Source organism: Anabrus simplex, chromosome 1, assembly GCF_040414725.1.
Source record: "Anabrus simplex isolate iqAnaSimp1 chromosome 1, ASM4041472v1, whole genome shotgun sequence".
Lineage (NCBI taxonomy): Eukaryota > Metazoa > Arthropoda > Insecta > Orthoptera > Tettigoniidae > Anabrus > Anabrus simplex.
Window position 1 is genome coordinate 1,589,069,739 of NC_090265.1, and position 18,612 is coordinate 1,589,088,350.

Consider the following 18,612-nt stretch of genomic DNA (forward strand, 5'->3'; position numbering starts at 1 on the left):
TTTACAACTACCATAATATTCAAACACGCATCACTTATAACTAGATCCTTATCCTAAGAAGTTATTGAAAGAGGAATAAAGTTTTACAATATAATATTTATTTTAAAATAAAATAGAAATTGAAGAAAATACTTAGTATGTTATGAATTATTTCTTGAAAAATAAGTAATAGTTGATTTCGTGCTTCTTCAATTAATCATTGAAATGCATTCAAAATTAGAGATCTCTAACTGAATAATGAAAATTACATCATATTATAATATTTACAATATTGACTGAGAGTTATTAAATGTGTCGGACGTGGATTCCAAAGTCTGATTAAATCACAAATAAAATTAAAATCTCATCTTTCATCTTATTAATCATCACTTGAAATTGTTCCTAAAATCTTACTAACTTTTCCTCAAACATTCATTAATTACCTCACAGTGTGATGGATTCACTTGGATGAAGCTGTTCATGCTCAGTTATTGACTTGATTGTGGGAAAATATATAAAATAATAATAATATACTGTAATTTAAATTATTTAACATGGTTCACTTGTGTTACACTTTCCCAACATTCTTTCAAAATTCTTGGTGTTGCATTTCATATGAGAAGAAAGGTAAATCATTAATGTCATTACATCCTTAAAAATAATAATATGATTGAAACATCATAACTAATATTTACTCAAATTGTTCACTTGGAGTAGCTATAAATTAAAGTGCTCATACGGTGATTATACGTGTCGTAATACTGTGCTGTCACCCATATTTGATGGTCATTTAACACAATTACTCTGGATATCAGGCAATTTAGCTTGTAAGAAGATACTATCAATTACTAATAGCCTTCAATTTCAAAAAACAGTTACCAGTGTAGTGTACTACAATAGACTTCCTAACTTTCCTGATCAAAGTGAGAATACTTGTGGATAGAAGAAATATATAAGTATAGGCTAATTCTGTGCCACTCATATTATCAGGAATTATCTGATGATGTATTAAGTAAATGTCAACATAGTGTACCATTACGTTACAATTGACGTCAGTTGACATGAAGATAGATCGGAAGAAAAATGGCGCAGATGAGATTCAGGCGTTAAGAATGCACGGAATAACTTTTTGTGACAAGTTGACTGCAACTAGGAGGCAGTGCCTGGCGAGATGGAAAGGAAACTCTATGAGAAATGAACCATTGTACGTAAAAAAAATTGGAAAAACGTTCTATTATTATCTACCTTGGCAATAAGATTTCATCGGAAACGAACTGTGAATTGCAATTACCTAACCAGAAGAACAACTATTAAAATCAATACAACCCTATCAGAGTCCATACGAAGGAAGAATCTAGAAACAAACTACTGAAAAATACGTAAAAACGGCAGGGAAGCACGTATAATACATTTCAAATACTGTGCCGAAGAAGAGGTGTCGGAATACGGCAGTCGTAAATAAGGCCTAAACTGACTTAGTAAACGGCCAGATTTCCATCAAATAATCCGTATAACCCATCTATAAGATTCAAAAAACATTATTCAGGCAACAGATTTTACCAAGAAAGAACCAATTTATAAGAATATAATTAATTCTGAGCTTTATCTAGAGAGGATAAGAAATATAAATACAATTAGACAAAGTCCTTGGAAGAGCTATATATATGGAGAATTAAGATGTATTCTGTTAAATTAATAATATCTTTTCGTTGCATGGAAATTGGATACGAAATGGAGCGAGCGTGAAGCGATGGAGGAAGGCTGACCAGATCATCGTTAGCTCAAGCCTGGCCACCTAGAGATCCAGCATGACGTAATCCAGTGCAAGGCTAGACGTTCCGAGATGCCGTGAGGAGGAAGAAGAAAGCAACGTCAGACCTAAAATGGCTTGAGATAAGTAACATTTTAAGAAATTTAACTATAAAGTATTTCATTTAGTGTAGTATAATTGTAGGAATGCTGAAGTGCCAAAGATATGACCTGTTTGTGCCAATATGTGAATTCTAAGGCATATGCCGGAGAAAATAACCACAGATACGTATTATTTATGTGTAGTAATATACTGCCGTGCTCATAAGTTTGATCTGAGGTTAATGTGAGCAGTATCGGGAAGTGAATAAGGATGTTTTTGAACCAATATGTTTAAGAGTACGTCGTATATTAAGGTAGGCAAGGCTAAGATATGAAAGTGCAGTGTAATAACAATAAACCTAGGCTACCCAATGACCAGATGGAATAACTAGGCCAATATCGTCCATATTTACGATGAGTTGGAATAAATAGTAGCAGCTTGCGATGTTATGAAAAGATATTAAGGTAAAAGAAGTGTTTTACTGCGACGTAGTAGTCATTATGAAGAAGTTGAGTAGAGATATTGATTGAATGCGGAGGAATCGCAGTAATTGGAAGCATGAATGATAATATGTTGTTGGAGATTTGAGATGTTGAATAGGTATTGTGTAAGTAAATGATTGAAGGAAATAGGTGCGAATTAATGCTTAGCCACAGTTATGTTGTGATTGAAAATGAGGCAAGCAGTGGAATTAAGGCCTAGATACGTGAATATTAAGTGTAGTAAAGAGGTTAGATGGTCGATTGGTCGAACTTAAATGAAATATGGAGATAAGTTAAGCGTAATTTACATGTATTTGAAGTGTATATGGGAAAGAGATACAGTCACCTAGTAATATATTTGTCTCACATAGTGAATATACAGTATTGGAGCACGCGTTAACCTGAAAATGGTAAAATTGGTAGGCAGTAGAAAGAGTCATTTTAATTGAAAATACACATAATATTTAATTGATCTGTACGATTCTGGCAGGTTATGATGATTGAAGAACATGGAGATGGCACTTGTAAATGAAGATATTTTATTTTATTTTAGCACATATTTTTAATATATAAGGATGTTGGAATTAATATTAATGGTTAGGATTAATTTCTTTTAGATACTTAAGATGGCATTTTGAAGCCATAATTGGAAAGAGTTACTTATCTCATGCCATAAACAAGTCAAAGACGCAATTCCCAAACCAATCCCAAAGAAAACTGCAAATAGACCTAAAGGAAAGAAAGACCACTCCCTCCTTTAATAAAGAGTAAATCCTAATTGCCCCCATGATAAAATAAAATGATGAAATGTGGTCACGCAGCAAAATAATAATTGCCCAAATGAATTAAAGATACCTGCCCAATTTTAATTATGTTAATTCATTAATTTGAGCTGTCAAGAAAGATAATATGTGATATTCGAATTTATTTTCCTCTATTACCAGAGATGGTCATTATTTTGTTAGTTATAGTATTGGCATGCTAATAAATTAGTTTTAAGATTATTCAAGCGTTTATTTTCAAAGGTAGAGATAGGAAGATTAGTTGTAAGGATATATTTGGACTGGTATTTCGGAAATCATGATATTCAGAGGCTCACATTGATTCTACGGTAGGATTTTGGAGAAAAATGAGTGACTTATTGAAATATACACCCTCTTCAACGGAACTTGTGAAAGTAAATAATATTTTTGAATATGAATAGATGTTTTTACCCTGAGATATTGACTTAATATTGACATGCAACCACCGCGCTTGATCTGTATATCCATCCCCAATTTCGGATAGTTAATTAGTACCAATTAAGTGGGAATATTGCGCGGGCAACATCATATTAATTTAGTACCACAACATGAGGTAAGTTGAATGGAAGTACAGCGTGATGGTTATACCTATACTTTTATCAGTCCAGTGTGGAACTTGGTAAGAATTAGGGCTGCGATACTACCAAAGGTTGCATTAAATTTATCGCCCATACTTGGGGCAAGTTGAATAGAAAAAACATCACTTCTTTGATAATGTTTACGATAGCACTTCGTTCACGTTTCGATAAATGAGAATAAAAATATAGCATATCACTATAATGACTTATCTTTCTCCATATTCCCTCGTCATCACATGTCTTGGTGGTTAGACTTGCGGGCTTGGTTCACAGCATTTCCCTCATCCTTTTGGGAACATCCGGGACAATCTCGGGTTGTTGCCGGTCATCATAGGCTGGACTTGTCATCTCGTGTAGCCATAACCTAGGTAGCTCTGCCTTCACATTTTAGTGCATGATGTCTTCGGCCTCTTGCACAGTTAAAACAGAATAAGACGTCCGCATGGTTAGTTTCGTCATCTTAAGGATACAGTCTGTCATAATCTATGGATAATATAAGAATACCTCTCCTCTAAATTAATCTTTTATAATGCTTTAGGATTTGCAGTATGTATGTGAATATTTCAATTTGACTAAGATATTAGGTTTTCTCTGTCTTGCGCTCTTGTTATTATTATGTAGCTTCCTAAAAATAAGCTCCGTCGGCTAACACGTCCTCTTGCAAGGATAATGTGACGTAGTAATGTGGAAGTCCTTCTGTCTGCTGGAATAATTTTATATTTTTACGGATCTGAATATCCTTTGACGTCAGCGGCTCGCAAGTAACTCGTAGACAATTATTTTATTATCTTTGCGTCTTTAACTTTTGCTTCAGTGCTACTATCCTTCCTCTTCAGCAGTCTTGAGTGAGGTTCTACTTCTGTTCCTTCAGTGCGAATTGAACGTTGTAATCAGTTTTAACAATCTTCTCGCATCTTTCTTTGTCACCGCCTTCTATGCTTCTTTCTCCTCAAGTACCTAATGAAAATATTATCCCTTTGACATTTAGGAATGCTTTGATGTTTTAACACTGACGTTCTCACGTCTTAGACTCCATTTTTGTTCCAATCAGACTTCATTGGGAACAGTGAAATGGCACACTATATCTGGATTAGGAACATAGACTAGCATGGTGCATAATTTGTCTTGAGATAGTCTGGTTATGGATGTGGAAAAAGTGAAATTCCTTACTAATGAAGATAAAATTAAAATCTGTCAGAAAATGACCTTAAAGTTTGCAGAGGTTATGAATGTTGAACTCGCACCTGATGATGCCCTCAACATGAGTGAAACATGTCCCTGTATGTAATGTCTTAAGAACTATATCTTAAATTTAAATAAAAAACACTTATGTATTGAACAGGTGGAATTTTTAATCTAATATTATTATTTGATTCCATCACTCAAGTTGGTTCATGTTTATTTATAAGCCATAAATTTCATTTTTGTTTCGTATGGAAGTGCAGTTGTAACAAATAAATTCACAAGAGGTTCCACCTTTTCAATACAATATATCAAGTAAATAATACACAGTTCAAAAAAATTAGGGGAACATGTTTTGTAATGTCTGGTATGTATACGTTAATTTGGTAGATGGGGGTTCCAATAGTCATACTGCATACCTTAAGACCTTAGCTACTCAGGGTATGTCAAATCAAAGTTATACTCCGTCTGTAGCTGTAGCCATGCATTAAACTGTCGGGTGACCCCTCAAAACAAAGTGAATAGCGATGCGTCCGTGTGTCGTTGTGAGGTACGCAGACTACTGCAGTCATATGAGCATGTTATACGTAAACCAGCACAACCCACGAGACATCTTAACGAGGTTCAAGTCGCAAGGGCCGTCACTTTGATCCAGGAAGGATGGAATTTTCGTCATGTTGCTGTGGATCTCATTGTCTTTCCGTCAATTATTCAACGCTTGTGGAATTGCTGCAGTGAGACAGGCCAGTTCACAAGGAGGGTTGGACAAGGTCGTGGATGCATGACAACCCCACAGGATGACCGATATCTGACCATCTGTGCATTTCGGCGTCATTCAGCAACTGGCAGAGAACTGCAACAAGACCTCAGGAGGGTCAATGGAGTCATGGTGTCTGACCAGACAGTAAGGAACAGGTTAAGAGAAGTGTCCTTATGACCCAGACGTCCTGTTTGAGTGCCCTGTTTAACACAGCAACATCGCGCAGCTCGCCTTCTGTTTGCTCGTACCCACGTCAACTGGCAACTTCGCCAATGGAGACCTGTGTTGTTCACAGACGAGTCCAGATTTCTCCTGACACAGCGTGATGGATGTGAACGTGTATGGAGACGCCGTGGTGAGCAGTACATGCCAAATGTTGTCCAGGAAGGCGACCGATTCGGACAAGGTTCTGTGATGGTGTGGGATGGCATCAGTATTGATGGCCGTACTGATCTTGTCGTCCGTGGTAATCTTACTGCTGCGGGGTACATCGAGTAGATACTGCTACAGCATGTGTTGGTTGCTGTGTACGGTGTTGGCCCTGAATTTGTACTCATGCACGACAATGAGCTAGGGCTCATGTAGCGCTCATCACCAGAGGTGTCTTGCAAGAACTGGACATTCAAGAGATGGAATGGCCAGCAGTGTGTCCCAACCTTAATGGGATGGGCTTGACAGAAGTGTTTGGGGGCGTCCTGTTCCACCACAGACTCTCCAAGACCTTGAACAGGCTCTCATTGAAGAATGGGGCCTGATACCGCAATTTGACCTTCGTCGACTTTTACGGAGCATGCCACATAGGTGCCAGTCTGTGATAAATGCTTGTGGAGGACATACACCATACTGAAGCTCTCCAACTGGGATAAAAATCCACCATGGAGGACTATTATCACTTTGTTTTCACCCCTATTTGGACATTTCCGTTTGTATTCTGAAAATGAACACAAATCCATTGATGCTCTTTTGTATACTTCAACGGTAAAAAATAAAGTTTTAGTTGGTAATATACCTGGGTGTGAGGTATTGTTTTGTGGAGTATGGCTTACGGTCAAAAACATGTTCTCCTAATTTTTTTGAACTGTGTATTACATCAGTCTAGCGACTAGATTCAGCCACTTAGCGGCCATCTTCAGCCAAATAAAAATTAAACAGATCATGCAATAACAAAAACATATGTATAGAAGACAAAGATCATGTTTCAGGAATAATTATAACATTAAAATACGTATAATAACAAAAATTATGGTTGTGATCCTTCTTGTCATAATATGATGTCTTTAAGTTTGGTTAGGACCTCAGGCAAAGAAGTAAATCTGGAAATGATAGCCAGAATTAGGAATGAATAAACATACAGAAAAGAAATTAAAAAGGAGGAAAATTATTTATGAGACTCGCCTCTATAGTGAAATGTAGAGTATATCTAATGACTGATGTAGAACAAACACTGACATGCTGGAGGAAGCAGGCAGGCCATGTAAACAAAGGAGTGGGTAGCGAACAAGCACAGACTTCTTGTAGGAAGCAGGCAATGTAAACAAAGGAGTTGATGGGGGGGAGTGGAGAGGGATAGGGAGGGGAGAAGGAGACAAGGGGTGTCTAAGTTGGGGCTAAAAGATGCGGAAAGAAAGACTGCTGCTGAGAGGGGAATTTAAAGAGATTATAAAATAATTCTTTTTATCTGAGACATGATTACTAAAGATAGGAATTAAAAGGTCAAATAAAATGTTTGATTTCTCTGAAATTTCATTTAGATTGAAGTTAGGATTGAAAAACTATTCCAGGTGGATAAAACAATTTTCCATAATATTGAGCAGGGAGCCTTTTTCTATAACTTTGAGAATTTTTATGTCTTGGTTGATATTAGTGAACTTATGGTTAGTATCAGCCATGTGCTGTCCTATGACCGAAAATCTGTTGTATTTCAGGGCGTTAATATGCTGTAAGTATCTTGTATGGATGCGTTGCATATTTGGATTTGGCCCCCTTTTACGGCTGGATGCCCTTCCTGACGCCAACCCTATATGGAAGGATGTAATCACTGTTGTGTGTTTCTGTGGTGGTTGGTAGTGTAGTGTGTTGTGTGAATATGAAGAGGAGAGTATTGGGATGGACACAAATACCCAGTCCCCGAGCCAGAAGAATTAATCAGAAGCGATTAAAATCCCCGACCTGGCCGGGAATCGAACACGGGACCCTCTGAACTGAAGGCCAGTATGCTGACCATTCAGACAAAAATATAACTACTGTATATTAACATGAAATCACATATGTGTTAAATTTTGTAATTTTTTTTTCTTTTGCTAGTTGCTTTACGTCGCACCGATACAGATATGTCTTATGGCGACGATGGGACAGGGAAGGGCTGGGAGTGGGAAGGAAGCGGCCGTGGCCTTAATTAAAGTACAGCCCCAGCATTTGCCTGGTGTGAAAATGGGAAACCACGGAAAACCATTTTCAGAGCTGCCGACAGTGGGGTTCGAACCTACTATCTCCCGAATACTGGATACTGGCCGCACTTAAGCGACTGATTTTGTAATTTGACATATTTCTTTTTCTGTTGAGATGTATGGGGAACATATGCTGTATTTACGAAGGCTTTATTGAGGACTGGGAAGCATTTATGGGCCAACAAGAAATAAAAGTTGGCACACATACCATCTGCACTAAACATATTGGGCCAATTGCAGAAACGATGACTAGTTTTAAGCCTTAGACACCGTCTACGTAAACATCATCTAAGTTTTGCATGATCTTCCATTGCATAAACAGTGTTCAGCCGATGTTTAGGACAACTTAGAAGATGATGAAACGGCAATCAGTTGGCTCAAAACCACCGCCATCGTGATCCTCCTATACTTCCTGCTCTATGCGAGGTTTTTTGCGACTAGGCTGCGACAAAATTTCTCCGTAGATGGCGGGCATGGACACACAATGTTCCAAACTTATTCTAATGACGATAGCCTACAAAACAGTATACAGTATGGTCATATGTTCACTGAAGCTCGTTAATTACATCTGTAATACCATATTTACCCGAATAATCCCCGCCGTCGAATAATGCCTGCACCCTCATTTTAGAAAGGCTCATTTTGAAAAAATGAAATGAACTAAAATTCCTTTCATCGGAAGAGTAACTTAGGCATAAACAAATATTTCGTATCACTCCGTGAGGTCCACGTGGTCTTTACGCAAATATCACTGCTATGAAATATATTTTCCATGAAAATGAGCAAGTAGGTCTACTTACGTGACAGGTATTTGATTACTCTGAACTTGCAATAGGCTCAATTCCCTGTAGATGGGAAGATTCATTGTCTCTTGCATCACTAGAATCCTCTCCTAAATTACTTACAAGTTCGTCACATTCCATGTCTAACGCCCATAGGCGGCTGGAATATCTAATTGAAAGATAAAATCACAGCGACGAGTAATATGATCAAGATTATGCAATTACTAAACGTCCTAGATGGATAAAAGAATCCAGGACTACGGCGACTCTGATTTTCAGACACATTTTAGGTTATCTAAAACTTCCGAACATAATCTGTAATTTTTTTTTTTGCTATTAGCTTTACGTCGCACCGACACAGATATGTTTTATGGCGACGATGGGATAGGAAAGGCCTAGGAAGTGGAAGGAAGCGGTCGTGGCCTTAATTAAGGTACAGCCCCAGCATTTGCCTGGTGTGAAAATGGGAAACCACGGAAAACCATCTTCAGGGCTGCCGACAGTGGGGCTCGAACCCACTATCTACTGATTACTGGATACTGGCCGCACTTAAGCGACTGCAGCTATCGAGCTCGGTACCTGTAATTCCCAACACATAGGTAGGCCTAAAATGAATTCTAGATTATAGCTAATATCTTGTTCGGTACATGACTGGGTGACTTTTAATGAAGAATGAAGGAATACTGACTTTTTTTTTTTTTTGAATGACGTACAATGTGTAGGCTATAATTGGTTTTTCTTATTTCCTTTGTTATGCTTTCTGCCACCAAGTTCAATAACAATTCACTCTCTTGGAAAGTCATATTAGGCTTCTTTCTCCGTTTCTGCTCAATAGCGGACATAATTTATGCTAATTATTTGCAAACCCCAAATGGAATCAAAAAAACTCGTTTACAATTCGATAGTGGCAGCAGCACGTAGTCATTTGTGTTCTGTACGTCAGTATGAAAAAAAATGCAGTTCAAACTGAGATTGAAATGAAAACTTAGTTTTGGTAAACCGAGATAATAAATTCTGTGGTGAATAGGAACTGAGCGTCATCCAACATAATGACATATCCGAGTTTTGAAAATCTAAGATAACAGCAAAAGTTGCTGACATTGGTGAATACAGGCCTAAAACACTTCTCACACGTGGTCTCTTTTTACGGGACAGTAACACGACCGATGGTGGATAATTCTTTTCGTGCAATAACACTTGAAATAGACACACCAGCGATACCGTAAAACCTCGTTAATTCGAAGTCTTTGTAATACAGAACTACCTAGCGACCGCTGCTCAGCCCGAAGGCCTGCAGATTACGAGGTGTCGTGTGGTCAGCATGACAAATCCTCTTGGCCGTTATTCTTGGCTCTCAGGACCGGGGCCGCTACCTCACCATGAGATAGCTCCTCGGTTGTAATCATGTAGGCTGAGTGGACCTCGAACCGGCCCTCAGATCCAGATAAAAATCCCTGGCGTGGCCGGGAATTGAACCTGGGGCCTCCGGGTAAGAGGCAGGCATGTTACCCTACACCACGGGGCTGGTACTACTACTACTACTACTACTACTACTACTACTACTACTACTACTACTACTACTACTACTACTACTTACTGAAATCCGTAAGTACTACAGTGCAGTAAATACGTCTGATCTGCATTACCAATTTGCGAATTAAATAGAATTTCTCTGACACAAACTGATAACAAAGTGGAAATTCACAGTATTTCCTTATTTTACATATTTTTTTTGCAATTTGCTTTACGTCACAACAACACAGGTCTTATGGGGATGATAGGATAGGACGGGGCTAGGAGTGGGAAGGAAGCAGTCTTGGCCTTAATTAATTGCTTGGTGGAAAATGGGAAACCACGGAAAACCATCTTCATGGCTGAATCCAAGCTCACAGCTCTGCAATCTTAACTGCACGGCCACTTGCTTGGTTCTTCATAATTGGCAGGGAGACAGTGCTAGTTTTCCTGTGAAAACTGAAATAACATATTTTGTTCGGAAACACACATGAGCCATCCTCAGCTAGCCTTACAACACGTAATATTTAACTCTCTTGCTTTTGCTATACCTTTCAACCGAGACTTTGCACTCATGACCGCATATCCAAACTTTGAAATATTAACAAGAAGTTATTTTATTAATTTGCCCATCTAATCAATACAATAAATTAATAAAATAACTTATTGTTATTATTTCAATCAAATATCATCAATACGGATCAAAAATGATATTTATCACATGTAATATCCAAACTTTATCTTTCCAGTCATATATTTGCATATCCTGCTTTTGATTTCTGGGAACTTTGCCTTTTGTCCATGAAATGCATGTAGGTTTCTGTCTGTCTGTTCAGGATGAGCCTTATTTTTCTTGCAATGTTGTATGGAACTCACATCGACATACTTCTTCCCACACGATTACCAATTTGCTCCATCTCCTCAATAATGTGTAGCTTTTCTTTAGCCGTGTATGACCTATTACGAGAACTGACATTGGCCCTCCTAAACATGTGTTTTTACTTAAACTGACCCCCCATAAATAACACAATATGTACGCAGCATGCTTCTGTGTTGGTGGGAATAGATTTACAATTTACAAACTACAGAACACACATAGTGTCAGCTTCATATGACAATAAACCTCGCAGCATAATTTAACAATTTTAGAAAACTAAAGTTATATATAAGCTGGACAAACCGCCATGGGTGTACAACAACGGAGTCATCATTTTAACAGATTTTAAAATGGAATGCAACTTCATCTACCATATTTTATTTTATATTCATCTGTGCAAATGTTATAGTGTGTTTTTAAAGTTGTTTTAAAGTCATATTTCATATTCATCCATGCAGATGTTATAGTGTGTATAAAGTTGTTTTAGGGTTTTATTGTGTTTGCCCGATTTGACTTTGTGGCTGATGATGGCACATATCTGGTGCCGAAACTAGTACCTCATTTGAACGATATGTGATTCTTTCACATTAATAAATATCTTTGTATTGAATAGGAGGAACACTCTTAATCTTTAAATATTGTAATCCCACTTCAATACAGATCATGAAATTTCTAAATATTAAGGGAATAGATTTGTAAACAGACTGGGTGCAAAAATACCAACTTCCAGATATCTGTATGTTCAGGAGTACTGTGTCAACTTAGATGCGAATAATGCCTACACCTCAAATTTATAATTTTTGAAAACATATGCTTGGATTATTTGTGTATATACGGTATATTATAATTCATGTGGAAGGAAATGATCTGAGAAGTTTTGAAGTAAATCTTATTGATAATACTCTGTAACAAAATTGACTTTAACCATTATTCTGTTGTCTTTTAGTTCAGAGGGTCTTGGGTTCAGGCTGAGGATTTTATTTGCATCTGGTTAATTCCTCTTGTTCAAGAAGTGGGTATTTTTGTGTTTCTTAATCCACCCTCATTGTTTACATACAATGCATCACACTGTCAACCAGCACAGAAACACACAAAGGATGAATAAATCTACTTTTCTTTAAATTCTCACCCTCAAAGTACATGATCATGTAAAACTCTTTGACATTCAAGAAAAAAAGTCTGTCATGCTTATTTTCAGATACGTGTCAATTTATCATAGAGTTCTTTTGATTGACCAATTTTATGAACATCATTTCTATTGAATTCACAACAGCAGAACGGCAGTCTAAAGCTTAAAGAAACTGCTAATCAGGCCTCCCTTTTATGCACATCTGTGTCTAAGATTTTCTTAACTTGCTATAAGTTTCATTAACTCGTGAACCTTCCTGAAATCGATTTGTGTCCTTTGTCCTCGAATTCTGTATATGTAATGTTTCTTGGATTACTTGATTGTCCCAAAGGCTTGGGAATAAGGAATTCATAGTAGTTTCTTTGTAAGATCAGAAGAAACTGTGTGTGACTAATTAAAAAGGAAGGTTGCATTTTATCAAACAATTCACAGTAATTTGCACTTACAAGGAAATTTTCACCATCTTTGGCCATTCTAACTTCCAGCTCCTTAATGGATCCTTTCATTACAAATAGTCCAAGTGTGTGACATTCTTCAAGATGGGATTACCTTCACCTCATTGTAATGTTAAGCTAGTAGTAAGATCAACCTATAGTATTGTAAGCTGTAATGATAAGCATTGGATATACTTAAAGAATGTTAAACAAGTAATATTTCTTGTAATATTTTCTTTCCATGGAATTGCTTGTTGTACTTTTGTTGTTGTTGTCATTGTTGTTGTTGTTGTTGTTGTTGTTGGGTAGTTATGCTTTAACTTTACCTTATTATCTCACTGCTGTAAATGACCATTGCCACTGGGGTAATTCCCAATTGCGACATATTTGTTAATAATAATAATAATAATAATAATAATAATAATAATAATAAATCACCTAACAATGTTAAATAGAACCTATTGTAATAAAAGACTCGGCAACTATTCTAGCAACTACATTTGTCTCGGCCTGGAGGGCATATGTTAAAACTGATCCTTAGTTTATAACTTCTTCACTTTATAGGACAAATGCCTAATTAATGCTGCTGGTTTGAAATTGATGTTAAGATAGGAACCAAGTTAGTGACATATCAAGTCAATCTCATACTTACTCTTCTTTCACCTGAACTTAATATTGGAATTCAAGGCATTTGGTTGAGTTTTCTTGTTCATTATATATATTGATTCTTTTTAATTTCAGTGCAACACATTCTGGCATCAGCTTTTCCTCAACGCTGTGTGATGTGGGATCTCCGTAAGAATGAACCTATCATCAAATTAAGTGACAGCACTACTAGAGTAAGTTGTTTATATATGAATGACTTAAAAAAAAAAAAATCCTGCTGATCTTATACTTCCTTTTTGCAGAAATATCAAAATTAATACCTTTGTAATTAATTATTAAGGTCTAATAAGGTAATTAGGAGACTAAAAAATATTTTAAAGGGTAGTGGTATATTTATATACAGAGTGATCCATACGGAACAAGTGGTTTAAAAAATCGAGTATCTTTGTTCATACTGCATGGATTCTGGCAGTTTTAATTTTAAATGACATTGGAACTTTGGAAATTAAGTTCCGTGAAATATCCAAGTTAATTCGACGTAGGTCACACGTTACATCTCACAAATATTTTTGCCTCCCACATCGCCCAACCTCACGTCCCCATATTTTTTCTTTAAAGATGGAGTTTATTGTAATCAGCTAAAAACATTTGACATTTTAACATGATATAGGCTTTTGGGCTTATGACTGTCAAGAAAACAAGGTGAAACTCTTTACGTTTCTCAGAGAAATTTGCTCCATGTTTTCAGAAGACTATCTCGACTGTTCACAAGGAAGGTTTCTACAATAATGAGGGATTGGATTCTAACCATTGGTCTCTGTAAGTAGTATGCTCATTCATCACCAGATGGCTCGCCGTATGTTGACACAGCGCTAGCATTCCAAGCGGGAGCAGACGATACCATCGAGCTCCAATGAAGATGTTCCATCATACCGTGTATACATGAAAAGTAAGAGATACATCATCAGATGAATTGGGGACGAATGTAGTAGAAATACTGTATATAGAAAATAATAAAATAAAATAAAGTGCAACGAGACATCCAGGATAGAATACAACGGAGCTGAAGAATGGAAAGAAAGTGTGTAGAGAAAACCAGAGGATGTGGGACAGTGTGGGGTGGGGGCATAACCAGTTAATCCAGGCTATATGTTAAGTGTTATACTTTTATAATGTGTGAACACCAGTTATGCTCCCACACAGTCTCACATCCTCTGGTTTTCTCCACACACTTTCTTTCCATTCTTCAGCTCTGTTCTGTTCTATCCTGGATGTCTTTCATTGCACTTTATTTTATTTTATTATTTTCTATTTATTTCTTCTACCACATTTGTCCCCGATTCGTCTGATGACCTGTCTCTTACTTCTCATGCACACACGGTGTGACGGAACATCGTAATTGGAGCTCAGAGGTGTTGTCAGCTCCCGCTTGGAATGCTAGCACTGTGCCAGCATACAGCGAGCCATCTGGTGACGAATGAGCGTACCACTTACAGTGACCAACAGTTAGAATTAAAACCCTAATTATTGTAGAAGTCTTCACCGTGAATACTCAAGATTTTCTTCTGAAGATACGGAGCAAATTTCTCTGCAAAACGTAAAGAGTTTCACCTTGTTTTCTTGACATTGCATAGGCCCAAAAGCCTTCATGTCTACAAGTACGGGCCATGAAAGCATCAATGTTAACAAGAATATTGTCACCGAAATCAACAGTATTACTGAGCAAGTTGGCCGTGTGGTTAGGGGCGCATAGTTGTGAGCTTGAATTTGGGAGTTGGTGAGTTTGAATATCACTGTCGGCAGCCCTGCCAGAATCATGCAATGATGGGTACAGTGGAAGGTCATTTTCAGTGTCTATTGTGAGAGTAAGCAATTTTTCCATAGACACTGTATATTCAGAAACTTAATGTATGTTTGTAGCTTTCACCAAACAGAAATGAGACATCATTAAAAACCACCCATTTTATATGAATCACTTTATGTGTATATATACAGTGGAACCTCGATTCTCCGTTTTCGGAGGAACAGTGGGAAAAAACATACAACACGGGAAAACGGAAAATCCGTCACATCACAAAAATAAAATATGTATACTTATAATCTTACAAATGCCCCTAAACCAAACCAAACTACAGCCCCAATGGGCTTTCCGCTTACCAAGCGGCTGCTGCTTGGTCTGAAGGCCTGCAGATTACGAGGTGACGCATGGTCAGTGTGACAAATCCTCTCAGCCGTTATTCCTGGCACTCTAGACTGGGGTTGCCATCTCACCACTAAATAGTTCCTCAATTAAAGGTAATCATATAATGAGTGAACCTGGACCCAGCCCTCATATCCAGGTAAAAATGCCTGACCTGGCTGGAAATCGAACCCGGCCCCTCCGGGTGAAAGGCAGGCAAGTTAGACCGCGGGGCTGGCTTCAAGCATTAATTACCAGTACGCGACTTAAAAATCTCGGAACTTTAAATTCAGTTTTACCAGGGAAAGTTCGTTAGTTTCCTCTGAAAACTTCTTTCATTTCAGCAACTTTGATCTGCCAAACTCTTCGAAAAATCTAATACCGTACCCGTAACGCCAAGCCAAACAACAATCAACCACAATTCTCTAATCCAATAAAATAAAGCACATTAGATACAAAAGCGTCCAGCATGATGGCTAAATCCTTTTTTTTTAAATCTTCCATTGAAATTTGGTCACCGATATACTCTCCGTAATCAGTTTATGGAAATCTTGTACCGCGTAAATCAGGCCTATATATAGAGCGTTCCAACCTTAAATTGCAGTACAGCGTAGATGGAGCGCGCTGTTGCGAAATCGACTCGTGAAGATCACGCTCGAGTGTGACTCAAACAGGGCGTCACAGTTCCACATTTTTCGTTTGTAATTTTGTAATTTTAACTTCATTCATTCATAAATTAATATTTGTAGGGTGGTAAAATAAATACAACATACCTTAATCACTGGCGTTGGTCTCAGACATTGGACGTACACCTTCTGTCCTTTCTGCAAGGCCTGATGTTCCCGCGTTGGATGAACCGGCTTCGGGAGATGAACTTGAGGATGATACGGATGATGAAGAAAGTCGTATTAAAAAATTTTCATCGTCGACATCGTCCTGTAATTCGTCTGCTTTCCACAAATCTCTTTCATTTTTCTTTACTTCGTTCACGTAATTTGCCCAATTGTCTTATGTTTTTATGGCATAAAAATGTTAGTTCAGCATTATGAACAAAACCATGTTCATTACCCACATTTTCCTTGCATTTTTCTGCCGTCCTTCTCTTTTTTTGCTTTTTTTTGCGGGAGTTCGCAAAGGACCATGTGTGTGTGTTCCTTCCTTATAACATAGATTGTTCTTTCGGAACAACCTGTAGCTTTAGCTGTTTCACTGACTGCGCTGCTCATAGTCATAGTCTTTAAAAAATAATCCAGGACACTCATAATTTTGCTTTCTTTTCCCCTGAGTTTACCTACGGAACGTTTCTTTTTAATTTGACGATCCATTGTACATCCTTCTGCACTTTTTCTTCAAACTAATAACCCCCCGCAAGAGCACAAACTGACAACTACACAGACTAAACAAACACAATCCACTTGTCCTCAAGAACTATACATTTATTACTGATCTTGTCCGGCCCCATGGCTTAAATGATTAACGTGCTGGCCTTTGGTCCAGAGGGCCCCGGGTTCGATTTTCGCCCGGGTCGAGGATTTTAACCTTCATTGGTTAATTCCAATGGCTCGGGGGCTGGGTGTGTGTGCCGTCTTCAGCATTAGAATTCATCACAGGTAGGGCCACATTCTTATAGACGCGCAGGTCGCCTATGTGGCGTCAACTCGAAAGACCTGCACTCGGCCTCCTCGGAGGCCACATGCCATTAAATATTATATATATCACTGATCTTTATATAATCAATCTTATAATACTGATAAAATGAACACCACTGCACACGGCTGTCAGTATATTTAAAAGCTCAGCCAGCCGAGTCACTCGTGAAACGTAAACAAACGAGACGTTCTCCCTGTCATAAATTAAGAGATAACGAGATAAAGACTTGAGGTATGATTTAAAAATAACTTCCATATCCGAAGACCGTTTGCTTTGCTTTAACCACGCCATGATCCTTCTGCACTTTTTCTTAGAAATTAGATCCCCACGCACGAGCACGAACTCACGAACCACACAAACGAAATACACTTGCCCTCAAGAATTGTATATATGTCACTGATATGTATTTAATCACTATTATACATACTACTGACGAAATGAGCACTGCACTGCATGCGACTGTCTGGAAATGTTAAAAGCGCATATTTGGGAGATCATTACCGTACTTCAGCCAGCCAGCCAGCCAGACAGCCAGCCAGCCGAGTCACGCGCGAAACCAAAATTCAAGGATATATTCTTCCTATCACAAATTAAGAACTAAGCAAGATAAGAACTTCGGGATTGTTTTAAAAATAACTTCCATATCTGAAGACCATTTGCCTCGCTTTGACCCCCCATGTAAATTCAATAGGAAAGGCGCTGGCCAGCGACTGACTTTTTCGTGCCTGCACATAAAATTCCCGGAACATGACTGAAAATAAACGCATATAACTGCATTTTGTTATTTTTTAAATGTAAAAATAAACTGATCTACATCGAGCTGAAATGTTTCTTTACCAGCAGTGAAAAAATTAGGAAAATTATGAATATAAAATAGGAGTTATGACATGATAAGTTCTATGCAATGAAGATTTTGCATTTGGCGAAACTTTCCATTATATTGCCATTTTCACACAAAATTTTTTTTTTTAATTTTTTTTTTTTGTTAACGGCATCAAATGCGCCTTGAAATTCTGTACACAACACGATATTCACCCATTTTAAACGATAACATTCTGATTTACGGATATTTGGCAAACCCGCTGCATTAGAGTAGGACAGCGCTACCCGCAAAACACGGGAGAAGGAAAGAGACGGAATTATCCCATTACTGCTGTACTGCAATTTAAGGTTGGAACGCTCTATAGACTTTTCAAAGGTTATGTTGAACTCGAGAATCTGGTTTCGTATGTATTGATCCTCAAGTTCTTGAATGTATTATATTCAATTCTGCCCGTCACTAATCACAATCAAATTAGAAAAAATACCATTAACACTTCCGAAATTACGGTTATTTGCGACCTTGAGCTCACCTGGAAAG

The 18,612-nt window shown here is 37.7% G+C and overlaps 1 protein-coding gene across 3 annotated transcripts in view; it reads left to right on the plus strand.

Moving 5' to 3' along the window:
• Sec31 (secretory 31) overlaps positions 1-18,612 on the plus strand; it is a 386,738-nt gene that overhangs the window by 36,874 nt on the left and 331,252 nt on the right. For all 3 annotated transcript variants that reach the window (XM_067138230.2, XM_067138232.2, XM_067138231.2), the window contains exon 5: positions 13,559-13,656. In XM_067138230.2, the coding sequence (XP_066994331.2) occupies positions 13,559-13,656 (98 nt within the window). The remainder of the gene's footprint in view (positions 1-13,558; positions 13,657-18,612) is intronic.